The sequence below is a fragment of the Chamaea fasciata genome, unplaced genomic scaffold (assembly GCF_029207755.1).
Source record: "Chamaea fasciata isolate MVZ Bird 193981 ecotype frontalis unplaced genomic scaffold, bChaFas1.0.hap1 SCAF_8, whole genome shotgun sequence".
Classification (NCBI taxonomy): domain Eukaryota; kingdom Metazoa; phylum Chordata; class Aves; order Passeriformes; family Sylviidae; genus Chamaea; species Chamaea fasciata.
In genome coordinates, this window is record NW_027094093.1 from 33,704,295 (window position 1) to 33,725,319 (window position 21,025).

The 21,025-nt window shown below is 42.6% G+C and overlaps 1 protein-coding gene across 1 annotated transcript in view; it reads right to left on the reverse strand.

Annotated features, from left to right (window-relative positions):
* NXPH2 (neurexophilin 2) overlaps positions 1–9,244 on the reverse strand; it is a 35,766-nt gene extending 26,522 nt beyond the window's left edge. The window contains exon 1 of the mRNA XM_066190399.1: positions 9,017–9,244. Within this exon, the coding sequence (XP_066046496.1) occupies positions 9,017–9,070 (54 nt within the window). The 5' untranslated portion in view covers positions 9,071–9,244. The remainder of the gene's footprint in view (positions 1–9,016) is intronic.
* Between the last annotated feature and the right edge of the window lie 11,781 nt (positions 9,245–21,025).

A 21,025-nucleotide genomic window follows, 5' to 3' on the forward strand; every position in this document is an offset into this window, starting at 1 on the left:
ACATCAAGGATTAAAAACAGCAACATTGAACCCTCAGTCTAAGCAAGCAGAGTAACACATCCCATCCAATGCCCACAAAAAGGTTTTGTTGAATAAAATATGGAGTTTAAATTCCCTGGTTACTGCAGCATTAGGCTGCCCATTGCTGATAACACATAGGTCACACGTGTCTGAATGAAAGGATTATGGGGTGAACACCATAAAATAGATCTGAGTATGAGGTATGTTATATTTGTTCATCCTTACATTTAGAGGCATTTTATTTAATTTGAATCAAATAGGTCCTAACTCAACAATGCATTTATTCCCCTGTCAGACATTCAACACATTGGTATTATTTTAAGCTAGCTTTGCTCAGTGCCAGAAACGGGATACTGAATTCTAGTCGGAAGAAAAACGAGAAAAGACTTGAAGAGTGAGATGGATGAGAATGGCTTTCCCACTCTTCAAGAACATTAAGGAAAGGCATTAACTGTGATTTCACCAAAACTGATGTAAAAAATAAAATAAATAAATCTGGGATTATGGGTTCCAGTGGGAAGGAGAGAAAGCATAAAGAAAATAAAAACCTTCTGTGCCCCAGGATGGTAATGTGGTAGAAATGCAGTTGTTTGCATCTCTTGGATCTAAGTTTTACACAACACAACTCAGTGCCACAAAAAGACCATCAGGCAGAGGGAGTCCCTACACAGAGGGGAAAAATATACCTTTTAGAAACAAATGCTTTTTAGGGCAGAATCTCCAGTTCTATAAGACTTGCTCCCTAAAAAACAATCCTCGCATCATATTCCAATCACGTGCTTTAGAAGTGGATATCCACTCAGACTTGGAATCGCGACAAATGAGTTAAAAAATGGACAGTTTGAAAAGGAAACACTCTGGAAATACATTATACAACCTAAGACCCAAAGCTGATAAACCTTTGGATTGATTTGCTACCAGAGAGCTTGGACAGAAGCCATCAGCAAGGGGTGAACGGATAACCACTGGATTCTGGAAAGGTAGCTCTAACAATTTGTTTCCTCAGAAAAAAATTAATAAAATGCTTCTAAAAATATTTTTTTGGAATATTTAAATTAAAAAATTTGAAGCTAAGTAGTAGAAAGGAAGGCAGTTGTTCTACCTGCTCTTGGGCTGCTGTACTTTGGATTGAGGGGCATCTCCAGGAGCAAGAGGAAAGCAAGGAAGCTGCTGGTTCTCCCAAAGGAACTGAGCATCCTCTGCTTGGAAAAAAACTTTGGGAAGATGGAGCATGGAGGGAGTCAGAAACAGAGGGAGCAAGCAGGCAGCTCTCAGCAGAATGCAGCTTAGAAAAGCTCCCTGGAGGGTTAGAAACTTCTTCACAGCAGTGAGCAGACCCAAGCCAGGGGAAGGCAAAGAAGACTGATGGATTTGTCATTCAGCACAAAAGACAGTGCAGTTTGACTCAGAATTAACTCAAAAAATGGATGTTTCCAGCACTGGAAGAGTAATTAGATGCCTGGAAATCGACACAGCAGCTCAGCAGAGGGCAGAGGCTGGCACATACCAGCAGCTGTACCACAGGATTTGTCCCAGCCCCACAAGGAGTTTAGCATCCGTCTTTTCCTTGCCTGCAACAGTAACAGAACTGAAAGTAGTCAATGGGCAAAACTGAATCGGTTTGAAACAAGACTGAGGTGTTTCAATCACCTAATTTAAAGCGGCCCGATAAGTCAGTGGTGCCACAGTAACATTATCTACTGCGAATCTTTCCACCAAGCTGATTAGCATTTTGTTAGTTTAATGAGCGGAAAACACCGCAGGCTTTAAACCTCTCCCCGGCGCTCTGTTTGCCCCAGAAACTGAAGGACCGCGCTCCACTCCTGCCTTGATCCAAACGACATCACTCCAAAAATGCCCCTGTTGACAGCCAGTTAAGATCAGATTCAGCAGCTCTTTGCCCTCGTGTGGAGATGGGCCAGGGAAGGAGAGAGTCAGCTATGCAGAATATTCTTCTGGTCTACTGGGGTGAAGATAAGAAATTTGCCTCTAAGCTCTCTTTTATTTCTTTAGTTTCCCAAAATAATGATGGAACATATCTTGACTATAAAGTGCCATGAACTCCAATTACAGTGCACTATAAAATTACTGTTATGTGCCTATTCCTCTACTACAATTTCAGAAGTTTTCTTCTAGGAACCACCCAACTGCCTCGGGTAAGGAGAAAATTCAACTTGGGAACACCTTGCCTGGGTTTAGGCTCCCAATGGCGGAGAAACACAAGCAACAGCTAGAGCCAAAGGACTGAGAACAAACCACTGCCAATGAGACCTTTAAATTCCCACTGGGAGCAGGAATTCCAACTTTCCAAACACGTTATGAACAACAGAATCAACCAGCAGGTGCTTGCAAGGAGAAGAGAGACAGGCAGCATGGAAGGACAGAAAACTTCAAGGTCCCGTATTTCACCCACCTGGGTTTTGTGCACAAGTAGAGCTGTTATTGTGGGAATATTCCTGGTCACTGTCAGTCTGTCTGTCCTTCTCTGCCTGCAGTAACTTCTCAGGATCTGCACCTGCCCACAGGGCTGTTTTACATCCATCATCTTTCTCTCATATTCCTCTTATTCCCTCAGCTAAGTCCCAGGGCTTTTTTCCTCCAGGTCAGCCTCAAGCACAGCTAGCTCTTTCTCCATTAAAACCCCTTAAATCTACTTAATAGCAGAACAAATATAGAAGCACTTCTATGCACAGTGTTTTATTTTCCTAGATAACAGGTAAAGTAAGACGAAATTAAGGTTGTGTTTATTCTGGTGATTGATGGTATTAGAAATACCTGGTCATCACCTAAAACAAGAACTATAATGTCAAGAAATTCACAACTGATGGTAAACATAAACCAAACACGCTGGATCTGGAGAAGCAGAATGAGGGCTTCTGGAGTAGCCTCAAATCTATACTGTAATGATACAATAACCATAATTGGCCCCAATGCACATAAAACCTGATTTTAGAGACATTAGGTTCCTCACTTTATTTTTTTTATTTCTCCCTATTCTTTCATTTTCACTTCCCAGCTAATAATAGCTTCTATTACTATCAGTCATTTGGAACAAAGAGAAAACCTATCTCAAGAAGTACAGCTCTTACAGCTCTTTAAATCTACCTTAAATTACAGTCGATCGTTCCAATTCTATATTTACAGTAAGCACTGCAATTCCAGGGAGAGCAGAGCATCACACCAGCCCTGAAATCCCTGCTGCAAAGGCAAAACTACTCAGTCTTAACTGCTGCGCCAACTTCATAGCCCTTCATCTCCTCCCCACTTCTAATGTGTTTCCTTGAACCTCTGTGTTAACTGCAACTGAGCTTAGAGCCAGCACAGAACACCAGCCCACAAGGAGATTCCCAACTGGAAAGGAATTAGCATTGTTTTCCAACTCCTGACCTGCAGACTGGACTAACTTCACAGTAGTGATGCTCTGCTGGAAGCAAAAACTGCCGAGCAGGTCCACCCCATGTTTTCACTTTGACTGACCCTTTAAGTACCTAAACAGCTACACAAACTAAAGCTACAAAACCAGTGGGAAATGGAGTGAATGGAAATATAATGGGAAGGATGAATGGGGTCGGGGAAATAAACATATTTAAGACTCGAAGTGAAAGGCCAAAGTTGCCTGAAAATAGGGTGGTTTTGGAAGTCAAGTTTAGGATGAATTTATAGCAGCCACGTGAATGGGAACTTCCACTTTCCTGTTTTCCAGTTCTGCAAGACTTGATCTAGCAAAGATTTAACAGCCGGTGTTTGTGCTTTAAAAGAGGTACAGTGATTCGGTGGGTTAAAAGTGGGCAAAAATCAGGATACGAAGACAAATTAGCTGCGCAAATGGACTGTCCTCAAACCCTAAAAAAACCCCTTTCCTTTTCTCATCTCTGGTTTTGATACATTGACAAATAGGTGTGAAAAATCCAAAGGTACAGGCTTCCCTGAGCACCCTATCAGCTCACTCTGTTTCTGATGCGATCCTCACCTATGGAATCTCAGCTTTTGTCTTAAAACCATTCAGCACAGAGTAACATTGACCTTTCCTTACTGCAGCTCTTTACCAGAAGTGCCCAAAAATTACCGTGTCTTATTCAACACTAGGACCAAATAAAGGTCAACACCTCACCCACAGACCACAATCAGGTTGCTGGCACCCCAACGCAAATTTCCCAAGCAGCCCTTGCTTCTTGTACAGCTTTGTTTGTGAAGTGTTGATTAAGGGTAAAAGTTTTAACAGTATAGGAATTTGGTGCACTCAGAGCAGAGTTGCACCTCTGTGATGCTCTTAATGTCCAGGTCAGTGAGTGGTTTCTGCTGCTCCCATCCCGGAGTTCCCTTCTTGCAGAAACCAAAGCACAGGAGGAAAACCAGAAAGGTGGCAGTGAAGAGAGTGTCCTATTTTAGCACTGGGGCTTCACTGGTGGGGCTTCACCAGTCTTTCCGTTTCACTTCCCTGTCAGTTACACTTCCAGCACAGCTCTGACATCTCTCAATGTGCTTTACAATGGCAGGAAAATTCCTTGTGTGTTACAGATAGAAAGTTTGAGACTTGGATTTTATGTGCCCTGTGCTAGGGAAGCCTGGGGTATCTTGTGGCCTACTGGACACCAGTCAAACAAGTCTTGCTGTACAGGTTTTAAACAGGATCTGTAATATTTCTGTGCCCTGGTCAACCTACAAATAAACTGAAAAATATCAGTTACCAATTTCATGGAACTAGGTCAGAAGATGTGATGCAAGGACAGGTTGAGTTGTGAACCTCCCGCGTAAACTAAACTGGGCCCCATCCACCTTAAGACACAACTCCTTATTCAGGGTAATAAATTCTCAGTCTGCTGAAACCAGCATTTGTTGATCTGTCTTTAGCTCCAAATTACCTGCAATTCTTGGGTTACCTACATTACGTTATTATACAAGGAGACATAGGCTTATGATGCCTACAGCATATAAAAAAACAAACCAAAAAAACCCAAAGAAAGCCAAGTGAAAGGTTGGGTCCAATACATTTTATGTCAAAGTTCTCCCTGAAATTAAGAGGGGATGGAATTTCATCTCTGCACTTCAAGATGACCAGAGGGAAGCATTTACCTTTCTGAAATGGTGCTGAGAGTCTCGTACGGTGCCTATTTCTGATTCTCACTGCAAGGGCATGCTACCTGGAACCACATTTGCAAGGCTATGGAGACAAAATTAAAGTAGCCAGAAGGAAGCAGACAAAATTAAAGTAGCCAGATCTCTGTGTTTCTACACCTCACAGGATATGCATATTTTAAATGGAAAGGCAGCTTTAGCTCAGCTTTTAATATATTTCTTCTTATGAAGCGGTATCTTGTACTATAGCAAATATTCTTTCGAGCTCAAGTCGCTAAGAACCTTAAATTCTGTTAAAAAAACCCCAAACCTCTGTAAAAATCTTGTTTCATTGTCAAAAACTGTTTTGGTTGTAGTTAATTTCAGCCCTTGAAATTCCAAGACAAACAACCTGTCATTGAATTTCACTCATGTCAAATGCTATACTTCAAACTTGGTGGAGAAAAATCTTAAATTAACAACCTTTGTCCTTTTTTTTTTCCTCATCTATATAAACGGTGTTGGGGCAAAAAAATCAACTGCTTTGAAGGGTTTGTAAAATGATTGATTCCTAGACTTCTAATGCAGTAACAACTCTGCCCAATGCTAATGTTAGAAGAGAGTTTTTTGATAGAATACTGAAGCAACTTCGAGTACAAGCACTGGAAAATGCTGCTGTGGTCGTTTCTTAATTTCAGAGCACAGAAATGCAAGAATAAACCAATAGTTACAGTGCCTGGTTACCCCACAGAACCACAGGTCCTGCCTGGGAGTGTGTGTGTGTGTCACTGCACCTTGCCTAGACAAAGGGATAGTGACAGCTTTTTTTATTCCCCAAGAAGAATTTTTTTAAATGACAAACTCATATTCACAGGGAAGTAGAAGAAGCCCCCCCTTCACCCCCCCTTAAAGGCATTCAAAGCTGACTTAACAAAACACTAGCAGGGATTCTATAAACTGCATTATCCTTATGCTTCACTCACTTCAATTCTCAACATGCAGAACTCCATTCCTTCCGAAGAGATAACTAACAGGGCATTCAGCAATTATGTGACAACTGGAAAAGCTTACTGGAAATTAATAGTAAAGCAAGAGGACCTATTAATGATAGCACAACACAGCAATTTTTCATCTTCTTATCAATAACAGCCCAGACATGCACTGACTGTACATTGCAAATTGCTGTTTTGTTCCACATTGTCAACAGAAGGTAAACCTGGCTTTAAAAATTAATATATTTATATAGGAGCAAGTTAGCACCTTAACCTGACTCAATAGCAGCCTTCCTGACTCCTTAATATATCCAAATATGCAAAATATTTTAGGAAATATGTATGTGCTATTGCTGCATGCATACTGGTACCCTGTCTATTAATCCAAATAATAATAGAAGCATGTTACAAAAATACATCTATGCCGTCTTAAAAGTCCTAAACACAAACTTCTGACTGAACAATGTTAGATACAGCATAAAAAGAATCATCTAACACTGCCTTCAGAAATTCAGTGAGACACTCTGCCATAATCTCCTCAAATTTGTGAAGTTTCACATGGATTTCATCCTAATTTATGCATCTTTAAGAAGTAGGTAAGTAGACAGCACACTTTGGTATTTCAAAGGCGAGACAGCATTTGAAGTTCAACCTATTAAAATAAAAAACACTTCTCCCTTCACTGAAATGCAGTGCCAAAATATTTCCCACTCCAAGACCTCTGATTTTATTAAAAATCAAGATTGCCCCATCAGGAAGGTTTTGATGGTAGCATTTCTGGCTTGCTAAAATGCTGCTGTGTTGCAACACTGAAATCCAGGATTTTTTTTTCCCCCTTGGCTGAAATGCTGAGCCTTCACTGTAGTATTAATATTATCCACATTGATTTTTGGTTAAGGAAGGAAAGAAAAAGTCAAGAATCAGTACTACCAATGCCTCCCTTCTAAACCTGCTAATCAGATTACAGGAAGCCACCAGCCCCTCCAAATTCTGCCTAGAGAACAAAGAGTAGCACAGACTTGCATTCAATGCATTACCACCAACATAAAATATTTCTGAATTTATAATAAGCTGTAACTTTAACCAGATGTTCTAGTATGAGCATGCCAAAATGCATTTACACAACTTTTAAGCAATAGGTTATAACATTAAAAGGTACACGTAAAACACCTCCAAAATCTCACACATTGTCATTTTGGCTTTACTTTATTATTCAAATTAATTGATATAAGCTATAAAACTAATTGACTCCAAAACCTTGTTGGTTTGTACCTAAAGAATGCAGAAAAAATGAATCCTCCTGGGTGAGCTGAGTGTCACATCCACCTGAGAACCTGCAGTGGCTATTTATGATTTTTGTTTGATTAAAGGCAGCAACTCTGCTTCATTTAGCCAGCCTTCACTCACAGCAAGCAACTTCTCAACATCATCCATAAAACATTGCATAACAAACCCCATCCCTGATGGTACAAGTTTCAATTGATCCCTTTGGTAGCTCTTTAATTTATTTTTTTTTTAATTAAAAAAAAAAGGAAGAAAAAAGGAGGGTGTGAGTGAGTGAGAGAGGTTGCAGCTGTGAGGAAGTTGTTTTTATTTAGTTCCCTTCTGCTCAGCAACTTTGTAATCCATTTGCAGCTCTCCTTTCCCATCTCTCACCCCGGCGCGTTGTTTAGTTGGAAACTGGGCTGCAAGAATGTGAAGAATGTAAACAGCCTTTTATTGTCCAAAAGGATGGGAGTGTGAAAGAAATGTGCGCCTTATCGCAGGGCTGCAGCTCGCTACTTCATTGCTATGATAAAGTGCTGGAGCAAAAAACATTACACGACAAGCACAATCCAAAACCGGATTAGAATTTGACATAAGCTTCCTCAAAAACTAATCAATCACCTCACGCTGTAATACTAGACTCCAGTTCTTAAGGAGGGTGTTTAAATCCCTTCAAGGTTTATTACACACTGCCTATTGACTACTTCGTGACAAACTTTCGCGTCCAAGGCAGCTGGAGAAGAGAGGCAGAACTTTTGCAGCAGAGGTATTTACGAGAACAACACCGTAACTCCCCCCAAAACAGCAAGGGCAGTTAAAACCTTTTCGAAATAAAAGCAAAGACGACCAAATCCTTTTGCAAATACATTTTTTTTTTCTCTTTATGACCTCTCCCGCCTCATGAACACGAGCATCCATCCACTTGTTTCCTACCATCGAGCGAGGCGCTGGGCGGGCGTGGGAGAAGTTGAGCTCCTCGCCCGTCCCCAGCCGCACACCTCGCTTCGCCTCCCTCCCTTCGGAGCTCCGAATTTCGCACACTGCATCTCACCTCGCCGCCACGTCAGTCCCCGCATTCTCCCACCGCATGCAGCGGAATATTCAGCATAACGCCGGCAGGTCCCACAGTTTGTGAGAAAAATTAAGGAAACACCTGGGGAGCGCTGCAGCAAGCCGAAACTACCGGGGGAGCTTCCCGAGCGCAGGTGGCTCTACCTGCACACCCATCTATGGCTTGCACGCGAAAAAAAAAAAGGGGGGGCTTAAAGCCAGCAGAAAACTTTCCCGGAGCGGGCGGTCTCGGCGATGCTCGGCACACACACACACACATCCCTCCCGTCCCTATTCTCCAGCTCCGCGGCGGCTCCCGGCGCATCCCGGCACCCGGGGCCGCGCCGTGCTCGGGCACGCCGGAGTCCCGCATCCCCAAACGGGGCGGACAGAGGCAAAGCCGCTTCACTAAAATAAAATACGAAAAAAAAATTTAAAAAATAAAAAAAAAAGAAAGAAGGAAAAAGAAGGAGAAAAACAAGAATATGTATGGGGCTGTGGGAGGCAGGTTTGGGGGGCTGCTCGGAACCGGGCTCCAGAGGGGACCGCGCCCGCAGCGCTCCCCGGAGCAAGGCATCGGTGTCCCCCAAGCCCCCCGTGAGAGTTCGGGGGCTGCGGGGACGGAGACTTACGAGCTGGAGGACGCCCTGGACCACGACGAGGGGCAGGGGCTGCAGGGGCACCATCCTGGCTGCCGGTCTAGGCGGCGACTTCCCCGGCGCGGGTCTCGCTCATCGCCGCTCCGGGAGGAGGACGGGGGGCAGGACCGAGCGCAGGGACACGCCGCCCGCTGTCCCCGCTCACGGGGCGCTGCCAGGCAGCGGCCAGACCCCGACACTGCCGCGGCGCTCGGCTCGGCGCCGCTCGGCTCCGCGGGCGGCCATGGCGGGCGGGAGGCGGGCTGAGGCGGGCGGGAGGCGGCGGCGCTGCCCGGCTCCCCCCGCGGGGCACGGCGGGGCCCCCTCACAGCCCGCGGCCGGGCCCCGCCGCTCCGCGCCGGAGGGACCCGCCCGGGCCGCGGCTGAGGGGAGCGGTGCCGGGGGCGGCGCGTCCCCGCCGGGCGCCGAGCGGACCCCGCTGCCCCGGGCGGGGCGGCCCGGCCCTCACGGCAAGTTTAAAGAGGGGGCGGCCCCTCCTCCGCCCGCGGCCGCCCAGCCGAGCCTGGGTGCGCCTCTGGGAGCCGCCCCGGGCTGCTCGGCCGCGCCGCTGAAGGGAGGCAGAGACAGGTGAAGAGACTCGACGGCCGTCCCTCGGTCCCGGCTTTATACGGCACTCCTGTCACAGCTGCTTTGTTTGGATCTGCCCCCCGGCACCCACAGACGGCTGGGCAGCCACGGTCCTTGTGGGGAAACCCGACGTGTTTGTGCTTCCCAGCTGTGGGCAGACATGGTGGGACGGCCCGGAGACACTCAGAGTGTCCCGGGGACACTGAGCCCGTCCTGGGGACGCCGCACACCTGTCACCTGGGGCCGGGGTGCACTCCAGCGGACTCAGGCACAGGGTCGTGTTCAAGCGGGCTCCTTGTGCAGGGCCGCGGGGTCTGGTAATGGTGTCCGAGCTTGCGGGGAGTCCCGAGGGCTGCACGACCCATCTCCAAAGAAGCCACTGGGTTCAGATCCATTTAATAACACAGTTTAATGAATACTCGCCAGATTAATTGTTGAGATAGCCGTGAGCAGGCTGAAGCAGTTGTCCCTGCGTTTTTGAGCTGCAGGAGTGACAGCCGTGTAAGGTGGCAACCTTGAAAGGGGAGATAAAGGTTTGGGTGCAGGAGGCTGGGGCAATGGTGACCCCAGCCGGGTGTGGCACAGGTACCACACACAGCCTGGGCTGATCAGTGCCACCACAGCAGGGACACCTGTGTCAGGTCCGGCAGTGCCTGTGTTTGCTCATCAGTTATTCCATGATGTGATATGTGAGCTCTCTGCCACCGGGCTGAAGTGCAAGTAGTGGTTTCAGTTTCCAAACCCTGCCTGTCATTTGCAGATTACTTTCCTCTTAATTCTCTGCCTCATCTTCTAACTAGGTCTGAGTTCAGGTTACATTTTGACAAGCCCTGTACCTTCAACTGCTAAAAGCCTTGTCAATTGAAACAGCTTTGCAATCCCTCTTGTGGCACTTGAGAGCAGCCATGATTTTACCAGATAATGATTGTGGTTGTTTGGTTACATCCCACTGGTTCCCTTCCTAGCCCTGCTGCAAGGTTCTTGTAAAAAGCATGGATGTGATTGAGCCACAATCACTCATTTGAGTTTAGACAAAAGGCTTTATCTATAGCGAAAGAATCTACTTACAAAGGGAACAACTTAAAATGAATTAATTTGCAGTAGATTCAAAGATTCAGGGAAAACTGGAATGGTGATGGTCACTGAGTTAATGGATAATAATGCTCTTCATGTAGTTACTTTTTGTAGCAGTATTCAAAAGTTCTTTTTCATAGAGTCATAGACTCTCAGAATGATTTGTGTTGGAAAGGACCTTAAAATTCATCTTGTTCCATCCCCTGCCTTGGGCAGGGACACTTCCCACTATCCCAGGTTGCTCCAAGCCCCATCCAACCTGACCCCAAACACTTCCAGGGATGAGGCAGCCACATTTTCTCTGAGCAACCTGTGCCAGGCCCTCCCCACCCTCACAGGGAAGAATTTCTTCCTTGTGCTCTCTTGGAGCCCCTTTAGGCACTGTCGGGGGCTCTGAGGTCTCCCCAGAGCCTTCTCCAGAGCACACACCCTCAGCTCTCCCAGCCGGGCTCCAGAGCAGTTCTCAGAGCATCTTTGTGACCTTCTCTGGACTTGCTCCAACAGGTCCATGTCCTTTGGAGTGGAAGGGGGCAGGATCCCCTTGTTTGATGTGCTGCCCACGCTGCTTTCGAGACAGCCACAGGAGAATTTCTGGGCTGCCAGAGCTCATTGCTGGCTCATGTCGAGCTTTACATCAGCCTTCTCCTTGGGGTTGCCTTCGATCCTTTCTCCACCCACTCTGTACTCGGGATTGCCCCGACGTTGTTTTCGTGCCCCCATTTGACACCCGGTTTAACACAGGACGGTCAGAATAAAACATGTTAGGATTTACCCGTAGCAGACTTTAAATCCAAAAAGCTGCGTGGATGTAAAACAGCCGAACGCCGCTATGCGTACGTTTAATAGTGACAAATGGTACTTTCGGCGTCGCCGAAATCGCGTTTTTTGCGCTCAGACGGGGCCCGGTGGCGAATGGACGCATCTCGGGCGCCCTCTGCCGCCCGCCGGCGGTACCGCGGCCCCGCTGGTGGCGAGCCGCTTTGTGCGGCGGCTCAAAAGGCTCCTCAAGCCATCAGTCGCAACTGGGCTAAATTCGGATCAAGTATTTTGTTAAAACAAACAAACAAACAAACAAAAAACAACAGCACAAAGCCCCCCCAAAACTCCCCCAAAAACCCCCAACAAAAACCCCCAAGAACCCCCCCCCCCCAAAAAAAAATTTTTTTTTTAAAAAATCTGTGCTCTATAAATTCATAGCTGAATTTCTCTAATTGGCTTTTAATGAAACCATAGCTTTGAAACCAAAGCACTGCTTTTCTATCCAATTAAATGCAAATGGTGTAGATTCAAATGACATTAGCTTTGTCACACAAGCTACCAGAAGCCAGCCTGAAAATCATGCTTTTTCCAGATTAAGTAGCAGGAAATAATTGTAAAGCACTTTGAAGATGAGAAGCATCACACAGAGTAAGTGCTAAGTATTGTTTTTATTTGCATTACTTGCCAGAAAAGTCACAGTAGTGCTGGCTAAGAAGAGAATGGAAGGCCTTTGCATTCCCTTGCTTTACTGTGTTAGCATGATCTTCAAGCATAATTTAAATGGGGCTGGGCAAATTTTCTGGTCTAATTTTAAGACACAATAACTAATAGTTGGTTCATCTCAGGAAATAATGGTTGCATACTGCAGGAATTTGTAATCTCTCTAGAAATGGATTGATGAGCTGTGGAAAAAATAAACTAAAAGCTCAGGATCCTGCTAAACCATCTTGGCTGTGACAAGGCAGTGAAAAATACCTGATTAACAGATGATCTCTAATGCCTGTGCAAAAAGTCAGTAGTAATTTTTATTCTTTTATCAAGTAATTTGTCCGCACAAACAAGCTTGATGCCCGTAGTTAGGAGCAAACCAATCCGTTTTCAACCTCAGTTCAAGTCTCAAATCTCATTCCTCCGTGTTAATTCAAAGCATTGACATCAACTTTTAATCCTCTTAGTCCTAAGACTCCTCACTCTGTTTCCAGCTACTGGGGACAGCGTAGTGGAAAGAGCTGCCTGTGTCATTCAGTCTATCTCCCTTAACTGCAGACAGTGGAGTGTGAGGTTTTTTTGTAAACTCTTCAAGATCCGCCTTTAAATTAGCTAGTTAGGAGTAGGGGAGTTTCATGCTCCAAAAATTCACATCTCTGGCATTTGAAAACCTCTTCTTAACCTCTAATTTTCAAATTTGCTGATTTCGATAGCTGGATCCTTTTACAGTCAACTGCTTTATGTTAATGAGCTCCTCTTCCTAATGTGCAGCCCAAAAATTTTGTAAGGTGCAGATTCTCTCTCAAATTTTATTAATCCTGTGAGCCAAGCAGTCTCTCTCAGGCAAAGCACTCTATTTTCTGTATTAGTCTAGTAAAACTTTTCTTTTATCTGTTCCCGTTGGAATACATCTATTTGTTTTTTTTTAATGTGGGTGAGCATTTGAATTTAGATGCTGGAGTCCTGTGGAGCACCATTAATGCTGAATTTATCTCTGTTGAATACAGACTCTTTGATACATGATGTGACTGTATTTTCCTTGTCTAGAATGCATCCCCATTGTATTTTCTCTGGATTGTTCCAGTTGTTTGTTCCAATGTGTTTTCCAGATCCCTCACACTACTGAGTGCCTGGTGTTTCTGTGTGAGCAGCATATTTCAATAGCAGTGCTGGAATTGCTAATTAATATATTGAATAATTATTTTATTGAATACCAGTGGTCCCAAAGATCAATCTTTGAAGAACCCTATTAGTTATTTCCTCCCAGACCTTGAACACAGTCTGTTAAACCAAGCCTTACCCTTTTCACAACTTTTTTCCTGATCACCCTCTCCAGCCTATTTGTTTACCTCCATGGCATCCAATCATATTTTTAATGAAGTGCTGCTAAATGACTCTATATCTTTTGTCTATAAAATTAGTAACCTAATCAAAGGCAGGTAATTAAATATTTGTCATCCTAGAATAATCTACCTTTCTGAAAAAAACCTCCACCTTAAAACAAGCCAAAACCCAGAGGAATTTATTCTGTTTCTCTGTGTTTCCAAGTCTTTTTCCCTCCTCCTTCAGGTTGCTTTCAACAGCTTTGCATATTTCTAAAGCCCATATTTGCTGATACTGTGTTTCTCTTCATATTCTTAGGAATTAGATTTGCATTTGCTGTTCTACATTTATATCATTACTGATTTCACAGCTTTATTACTGATCTCATCTCTCTGACTTGCAGTTTCCCACGTTGGTCATTTCAGAGTTCAGTTTATTGCACTTTCTGACCTCTAATAAATTCTTTAACTTCGATCACCAATAGTTTGCCTTGTTTTGGTGATCTGTGCTTATCTTTAAATGCTAAGTTATTTTTTATCTTGATAGTCCCAACACACTCGGCACTGAGACATTAAGAACCCAAGTAAAACTTCCAAAGTTTATAAACTATTTTAGAAATGTCAAAACAAGAAAATGGGAAAGATTTTGGAAGGTACATTAAAGAGAAGAGGTAATGATGAAAATCTGCTTTCAAGGAAAATGGGTTGTCTGTAACTGGTTAAAGAGAGCTATTGAATAAAATTGTTTTTAAAAGTCATACTAGCTAGAGTTATTGCAGAACTAAACATTCAAAGAAAGCAATCACAGCGTTTGAGGGCAGAGTGACTGCATTAACACCCTTGGGGGCTTTTTCCTACCTTCAAAATTTTTAATATGTTTTGCTCATCAGAAATTGATACATTATTTAATCAGTTAATTTCTTGCAAAGGAACATTTTTTCATTTATAATGAACCCTCATGTGAGATTCATTTATGCTGTGGCTACCCTGTTTAATTTATCTGTAAGGTTCTAAGTCCTAAAATTGCTTTAGTTTTAAGCTTTGGTTTTGTTTTCAGGGTTTTTTTTTGAGAATCTAATTTTTTATCTGTTTTTTCCCCCCATAGAATATGTATAAACCATAAACGTGTACCATGTGCTTTATATTTAACCCAACAGAAAAAAGATGCAAATCTGCATTATGACAAAAATACTTGCTGTGTAATTCTAAAAAAAAAAAAAAAAAAATTTCCAACTTTATAATATGGGAACAACAAGCCCCAGAGCTGGGCTAAAATTTTGTCTGCGATTTGAGAGATTAAATTTGCTGTTGCATTCATTTATTACTGAAAAAAATACTGTTCAGCAGATGCTTTCAAATCCATTTCATTTTATTGCATTTCTAAGTCATAATCTTTATATAAAAGGTACATTTTTTTAATTGTTACCTTTCAAATAAGGAGTGATAAGGAAATATCTGTACAAAACATGTACAATTACTAATGTCATGATGAACTCTAGCTCGTTCTAAAAGTCAACTCCAATATAATATTTTTAATAGATTTTCAGCAAGGTAGGAATATAAATAGCTTAAAGGGATGATAACATACCCAAGTGAACTTTTTCAGAGATAGAGAGAAACATATCACATTATGCCTTAAAGTGGCCCCATGTGGTTTTTAAACCCATCGTTTTTCTGGCCAAACTTGCCAAAATAAGAATGTCTTTATTTACATCATTTCCAACATACGTGACTTGAATCACCAATGAAGACGTTGCACTCTGCATCTCTTTTCACACTGTTTATCAGCAGATGTCAGATCGTGTTACTCCTTTTTTTATTGTTCTAAATCTACCCAGGCTAAAGTACAGCATGTCCCAGTGGCCTTTGGTGCCTTGAGAGATAAAATTGCTCATAAAACATCCACAACGTGCTTCTGTTATCAGAACAATTAGAGCAGGTTGACAAATGCACAAGCTCTTAGGTTAAATACATAATCGGTTATTTTTGAAAATTGACACAAATTCTTTATTTTCCCTGATCGTTTTCCATAAAGCCAAAGCAATTATTCACAAGATGGTTTTGTATCCCAGAGAAAAAGGGAATTTTTTGAGCTTTCCTCATGTCAGGCCACGTGGAAGGAATTTGTGTTTCCCAGATGCTGCCTGTAATCTTGTCACCTGGAAGCTGAGGTGGAGAGTAAACACAATTTTTTCCACCTTCCCTTTCACTTGTGGCCCTGGTGGGGTCAGAGCTGTTGGGGAAGAAGGGAATTACCTCTGGAAGGTTTGTTCAGAAGTGGGGAAACCAACACAAGCCTCTTTTTCTTTAAAACCCAGACCAGAACCACTGAGGAACTTGGAAGAAATGCTTTGACCCTCTGGAGAAACAGCTTCTCTCTAAGGATGAAGAGTGTGAGAAAGGCAAACTTTAGTTTCTGGCACTGTTGTTTTGGAGAACTGGCAAAGCTGCTCCAAAGATGCTCTGTTTATTCAGCATTGGAATAAAGCAGAGAGCCTCAGGAGTCTTCCCTGGAAGAAGGTAGTTTATGTTGTTGTTTTTGTTTTTTGTTTGCTGGGATATTTTTTAAAATGTCTGTGATCTCTGGAGACCAGGTGCTTGAAAAAAAAAAAAAAAAAAAAAAGTGGGTTTGAAGAAGCCTGGCTTGGAGAAATTGTTTTGGTTCTTTATTTGACCAGAAATTCAGGAGAGAGGCAGGAGTTTGCAATTAAGTTTGCCACGTATTGCAGTCAATGCTGTTTAGCTTTGCCTCTTGCTCTGAAACCCATCTCAAGAAGGGCAGGATGTTTAAAAATGGTGCAGTGAGACAAGCTGGGTTATCTAAGGACAGCAGGAGTGAGTTTTGAGGGACCTATTAAATTCCTGTATAAAGTCACACCACAGTTTTGCTGTGTTGACCTCAGACTTCACCATCTAGCTCAGGGCACGGATACCTGTATGCAAATTGTAATACAGCAGGGAAAGTCACATATCCTTTGAGAGAACTGGAACAGAGCAAGTTTCCTCAGTTCTGGAAAGTGTGGTAAAAATCAGCCTAGGTTGGCCTTGAGAGTACAGGAGTCCAAAACTGCATCTTTGGGGTATCATTGATATCACCAGGCCTGGTGCTGCTGGACTGAACACAGGGAGACAAAGCTGTAAACTTGGTGTGATTGGGGGATGAGGAACAGAATGTTCCTGCTGGTGACTCCGAAGAGCTTTCCTTTCACTTGCAGCAGAAAGAGGCATATATATGTCTTGTTGCATTCATTTTTATCCACTGAGTCTTTGACAAATCTATCATGCTCTCATTTTTCTTGCAGAGATCTGTCAATTTTTTATGGCTATAAAACTGAGTTGAAAAGACCCATGAAAGCCTCTGCCAATTTTAAAAGTTTCAGAGTTATGGAAAGAAAGATTTGACAGATCAGTTTTTCTTTTCTTTTGAGAGTGGAATCAGAAGGGAAGAAGACAAGAAAATATCTAGGTGGATGAGAAAAGTTAGGTTTCTCAAATCAGAAGACATTCTTCAGAAGTGTTCCCAAAATTAAAACCTTAACAGACTTCTTTGGTCTGATGATCAGTGGAGGCAAGTGCTACTGTAACTTTTCAGCCAGCCAATGTCACCAATAAGGTAATGAATTAAGGATAACAAGATTTGTGGGATTAAGTAATTTATAAAAGATTGGGATTTTGTGCTATCACATAATTCCCTCCTTATTCTCACATCACATCAGGCACATTGTAGCCAGCTTGCAAATATCTAAGTGTAGCAAGTAGAAATTTTCAATGGTGTTTTCAAAACTCATTATAGGCATCAGACCCATTGGTATAAACAGGTAATGCTCTGTTCTTTCATCAGTACTGATGCTCCAGTCATTTCAGGGCAATAGTGGACATAAATATAGACAGGTGAAACCTGACATACACAGACTTCTTCAAAGTTATGTCCAAAAGCTTTGAAGTTACCAGGGATCCTTGTTTAGTAATTGCAATTTCCACATTTGTGACAGTTTTCTAAAAGCACTTACCATAGTTAATTTTCTATGACAACCAACATTCAAGGTAAAATCAAAGTGCTTAGTAGAATGGGTTTTGCAAGACAACCCTTATGTAAAGAGTAGATGAGTGCTGGGACATTAAAAAGGGAAAAAATAGTTATAGTGAGGAGGCTTATGTCTGCTCTGTTTGTCCGACCTGCTGTCCAAAGATTTATGGATTTCTTTTCACGGCTCAAGAAGAATAGCTTGGATAACAAACTATTTATAGGTTGACTTACATTTACTGTGTTGAAATATTGGGACATTTTAAGAGCCTTCCATCTGAGAAAAGATGGAAAATACTTATTTAGCTGTTCAACTGAACAAAGCAGTGGGGTCATGCAGTTCGATGTGATTGCCTGGTAGGATATGGAAATTTCTTCATCCCACAAGAGAGACAGAGTGTCACACATAAAGTTGTTATATCCGTGATGACTTTTTTTGTTTCCTGTGCTTTTCCTGCAGTGTCACATCTGGCACACGTTGCCTGGGCTGTTTGCACACACCAAACTTTTCTTGCTGCTTCATTCCCAGAGTGTGCAGGCTCTTATCTGTGAGGACTGGCAGTGCTTTATCCTGCTATTGCTCAGCAGGGCAGAGAGAGTTAGCTATTGCCTCTTCCCTTCCATTTGTGACTGCTTAATGAGACTCAAAATATGATCAGTCATTCTGTAGATTGTGTTCAGTATTAAAAGCAAATCACTGACTGTAGGCAGGAGGTCATTCAGCATTGCCACTAACAGCTTTTGATATTTCTGCATTAAAACCCAAGCCAAGCATTATAGGCACTGAACCATCTGCAGGCCTAAGTAGGCTTATTGTTGCTTAACTTCTTAGTGCAAATGAAGAGGTCTGTTATGTACTTCTGTCTGCTTTTGTGTGAATCCTCTGCTGCTCTCACTGCTGTGTCAGAGTTGAATGAGATGCAAAGAGATTCTTTTATTTTATTAAGTGTGTGTTGCTGCTCTCTGCTCCCTCGCAGCAACGTGATCTGACAATAAAAGCGATGGCTCTTCATAAGAGAATGCCAATAGTTTTCCAGAACAGCCTGTTGTCCCTGTAACCCTCCTCCCAGTGGTTTAGCTGGCTGTGATCCAAGATCCAGCAATGTTTGTGCAGCCCCAGCTCAGACTCCTGAGAAACCTGCTGGCCTGATGGCAGGAGCTGGAAAAGCCTACACAGAACAGAGCCGTGCAAAGAAACAAGGTGAAACTGCAGAGATAAGGTTGGTGAGAAGAGCATAATTGACAGCTCAAGGATTCGAAAGGAAGAAAAAAACATAGAAAAATACATAGTTCTAAGAAGCAAACAAGAGCTAAGATTGCAGCTTTGCAGCACCAAGGTTCAACCTGTTCCAAGGACAAATACAGAAAAGCCTCCTCATGTGATCTTCCTGGCTGGCAAATGCTGTTTAGAGCACTCATCTGGAGTCATCTCTGGAGCAGAGAATTTCTCAAGGATTGGATTGGTAGTTCATAATTGTTAGCAATTTTTTTTTGTGTATTGGACAGTAATGAACTGGTTTGTACTTTTACGTGGTGTGTCCCCTGCTTCCCAAATCTCTTTGTGCCTCTTAGAAGTTGCCTAAAGTGACCCAGAGTGCGACTGTTATGTACCCAATAATTTGACTGCAGAGCAAACTGCATCAAATCATGCCTTTGGTTTATCTAAGCTGATTATCTCATGCCTCATCTTTTTTTCTCCTTTAAAATTCCTACTTCTCCTTCAAGACGAGGCCAGGTTATTAAAAATAATCTTCAGACCCTTTGTGCTCTTGAAGCTCAGTGCATCACTGCTGGCTTCTGCGACTGCACTACCTCTTTGTAATCCAGGCCTGATTTTTGAGATGTGGCTTCATTTCCAAAGCATTGGTGACTGCAGGAAAAGTACAAGGACAGATGCTGTATTTGAAACTTTTCTGGCAGTGTCAGAACTGAGAAGTTGTTTTATAAACAGTTAAATGAAATAGTTTTGTAGGTACAGGAACCTGCATAAGGACAAGGGCTGCCTAATGCAGGCAGTGTCAGAAAATACACTATGAGAGACTGGCTGAAACCTGAGACATTTTATTGAACTGTAAAATTATAAAGGCTTAAACAGAAGAGTGAAGTATTTTGTTCTTGATGTGGAGCAGCTCTAACCTTCTAGCTGTGGTAATGTTTGCTTTGTAGTGTATGAAGTGTAAAGTGCATTTCCACCTCCAGCTCTGCCACACAAACCAGGCTTCCAACAATTTTCCAAAGTTAAATCTTGCCTGAGGTTTCTGTGTCTGTAACAGAGACTTCATCAGGACAGCACTCACTACTGAGTCTGGTTGGATTGCTGAACTGAAGGTACTTCACTGCCAAAATCTTCCACTGATGGAATCTGGCACAGCTATGGAAGCTCACTGAAGGCGTGGTACATGATATATGTTATTAACCTAAAGTTATAAGGGATCTGAAGCTTATAAGTGAGCAATTCTATAATTTCTCTGGGGTGATAAAAGCCCTAACTGAATACCAGCTTGTCTGACTAGAATTTAAGAGATTTTTTTTATTATACCAAATTTCTTTTGCTGAAGGTCTGAAGTAAATCTGAGAGATACAGTCACAGCGGGCTGCCAGAGAGCATTTTGTCTCAGTAGGGTATCCAAGACAAGAGTAAATCCTTTCCAGCCACAGACTCAGTCAAGGAAAGTGTTACATGTTTAAGCCTGAAAAAGCTGATTGCAAACACTAGAAGTTGGACATCCATTTGAACGTTGCCAAAATTAAATATATTCTTCCTATTCACACACTTCTCTAGAAATTCATTCTCTTTCTCATTTGTAGGTTCTATATTTCTTAATGGTGAGGTCAGAGAGTGAGAATGTGACTCCTCATAAATTTTGATCAGTTATTTTCTACCTGCATTTAGGTGCCAATTAACATTAACATTTGAAACTGTCTTGATCAGATATCATTACCTGCAACTCAATGGCTGTTCTTTTAGGGGGACACAGCACAATTATCTTATTGCCTCTGCTAAATTGTGCCTTAATTTCTTGCCTGTTTCTATGTCCAGAACTATTTCCCATGTATTAATTCCCATTCAAATGTATGCCAAATTCTGCTTATTTTGATGGTATCACAGTTTGTCCATACAGAAAATACTATTTATATATCAGTTTTATTATGCAGATATATGTATATATATATGTCTATAGAAATATCTGTAATATTTAGATTATGTATACAAATATACAGATATGTTTTCCATCTACATATAGATATCCAGGAAGAATCTTCTGTTATGCTACTTCATCCACTCTGCTTTACTATTACACCTCTGCTGTGTTAATTTTCCGTAACTTTGAGTGCAATCTTGGATTTTCTAACTCTACAGAAAAACTCTGAACATTTCTGAAGGCAGATAAATTAGACTGGTTGTAGTGAAGGAGGTTTTACAATCTATTTGTGCTGAGCTATGTTCCAGCAGAGGTTAAACTGGGCTATAATGTGAGGAGGCAGAAAGCTGGCTTGTACCTTTAGGGACAGCTGGTGAATTCTGGC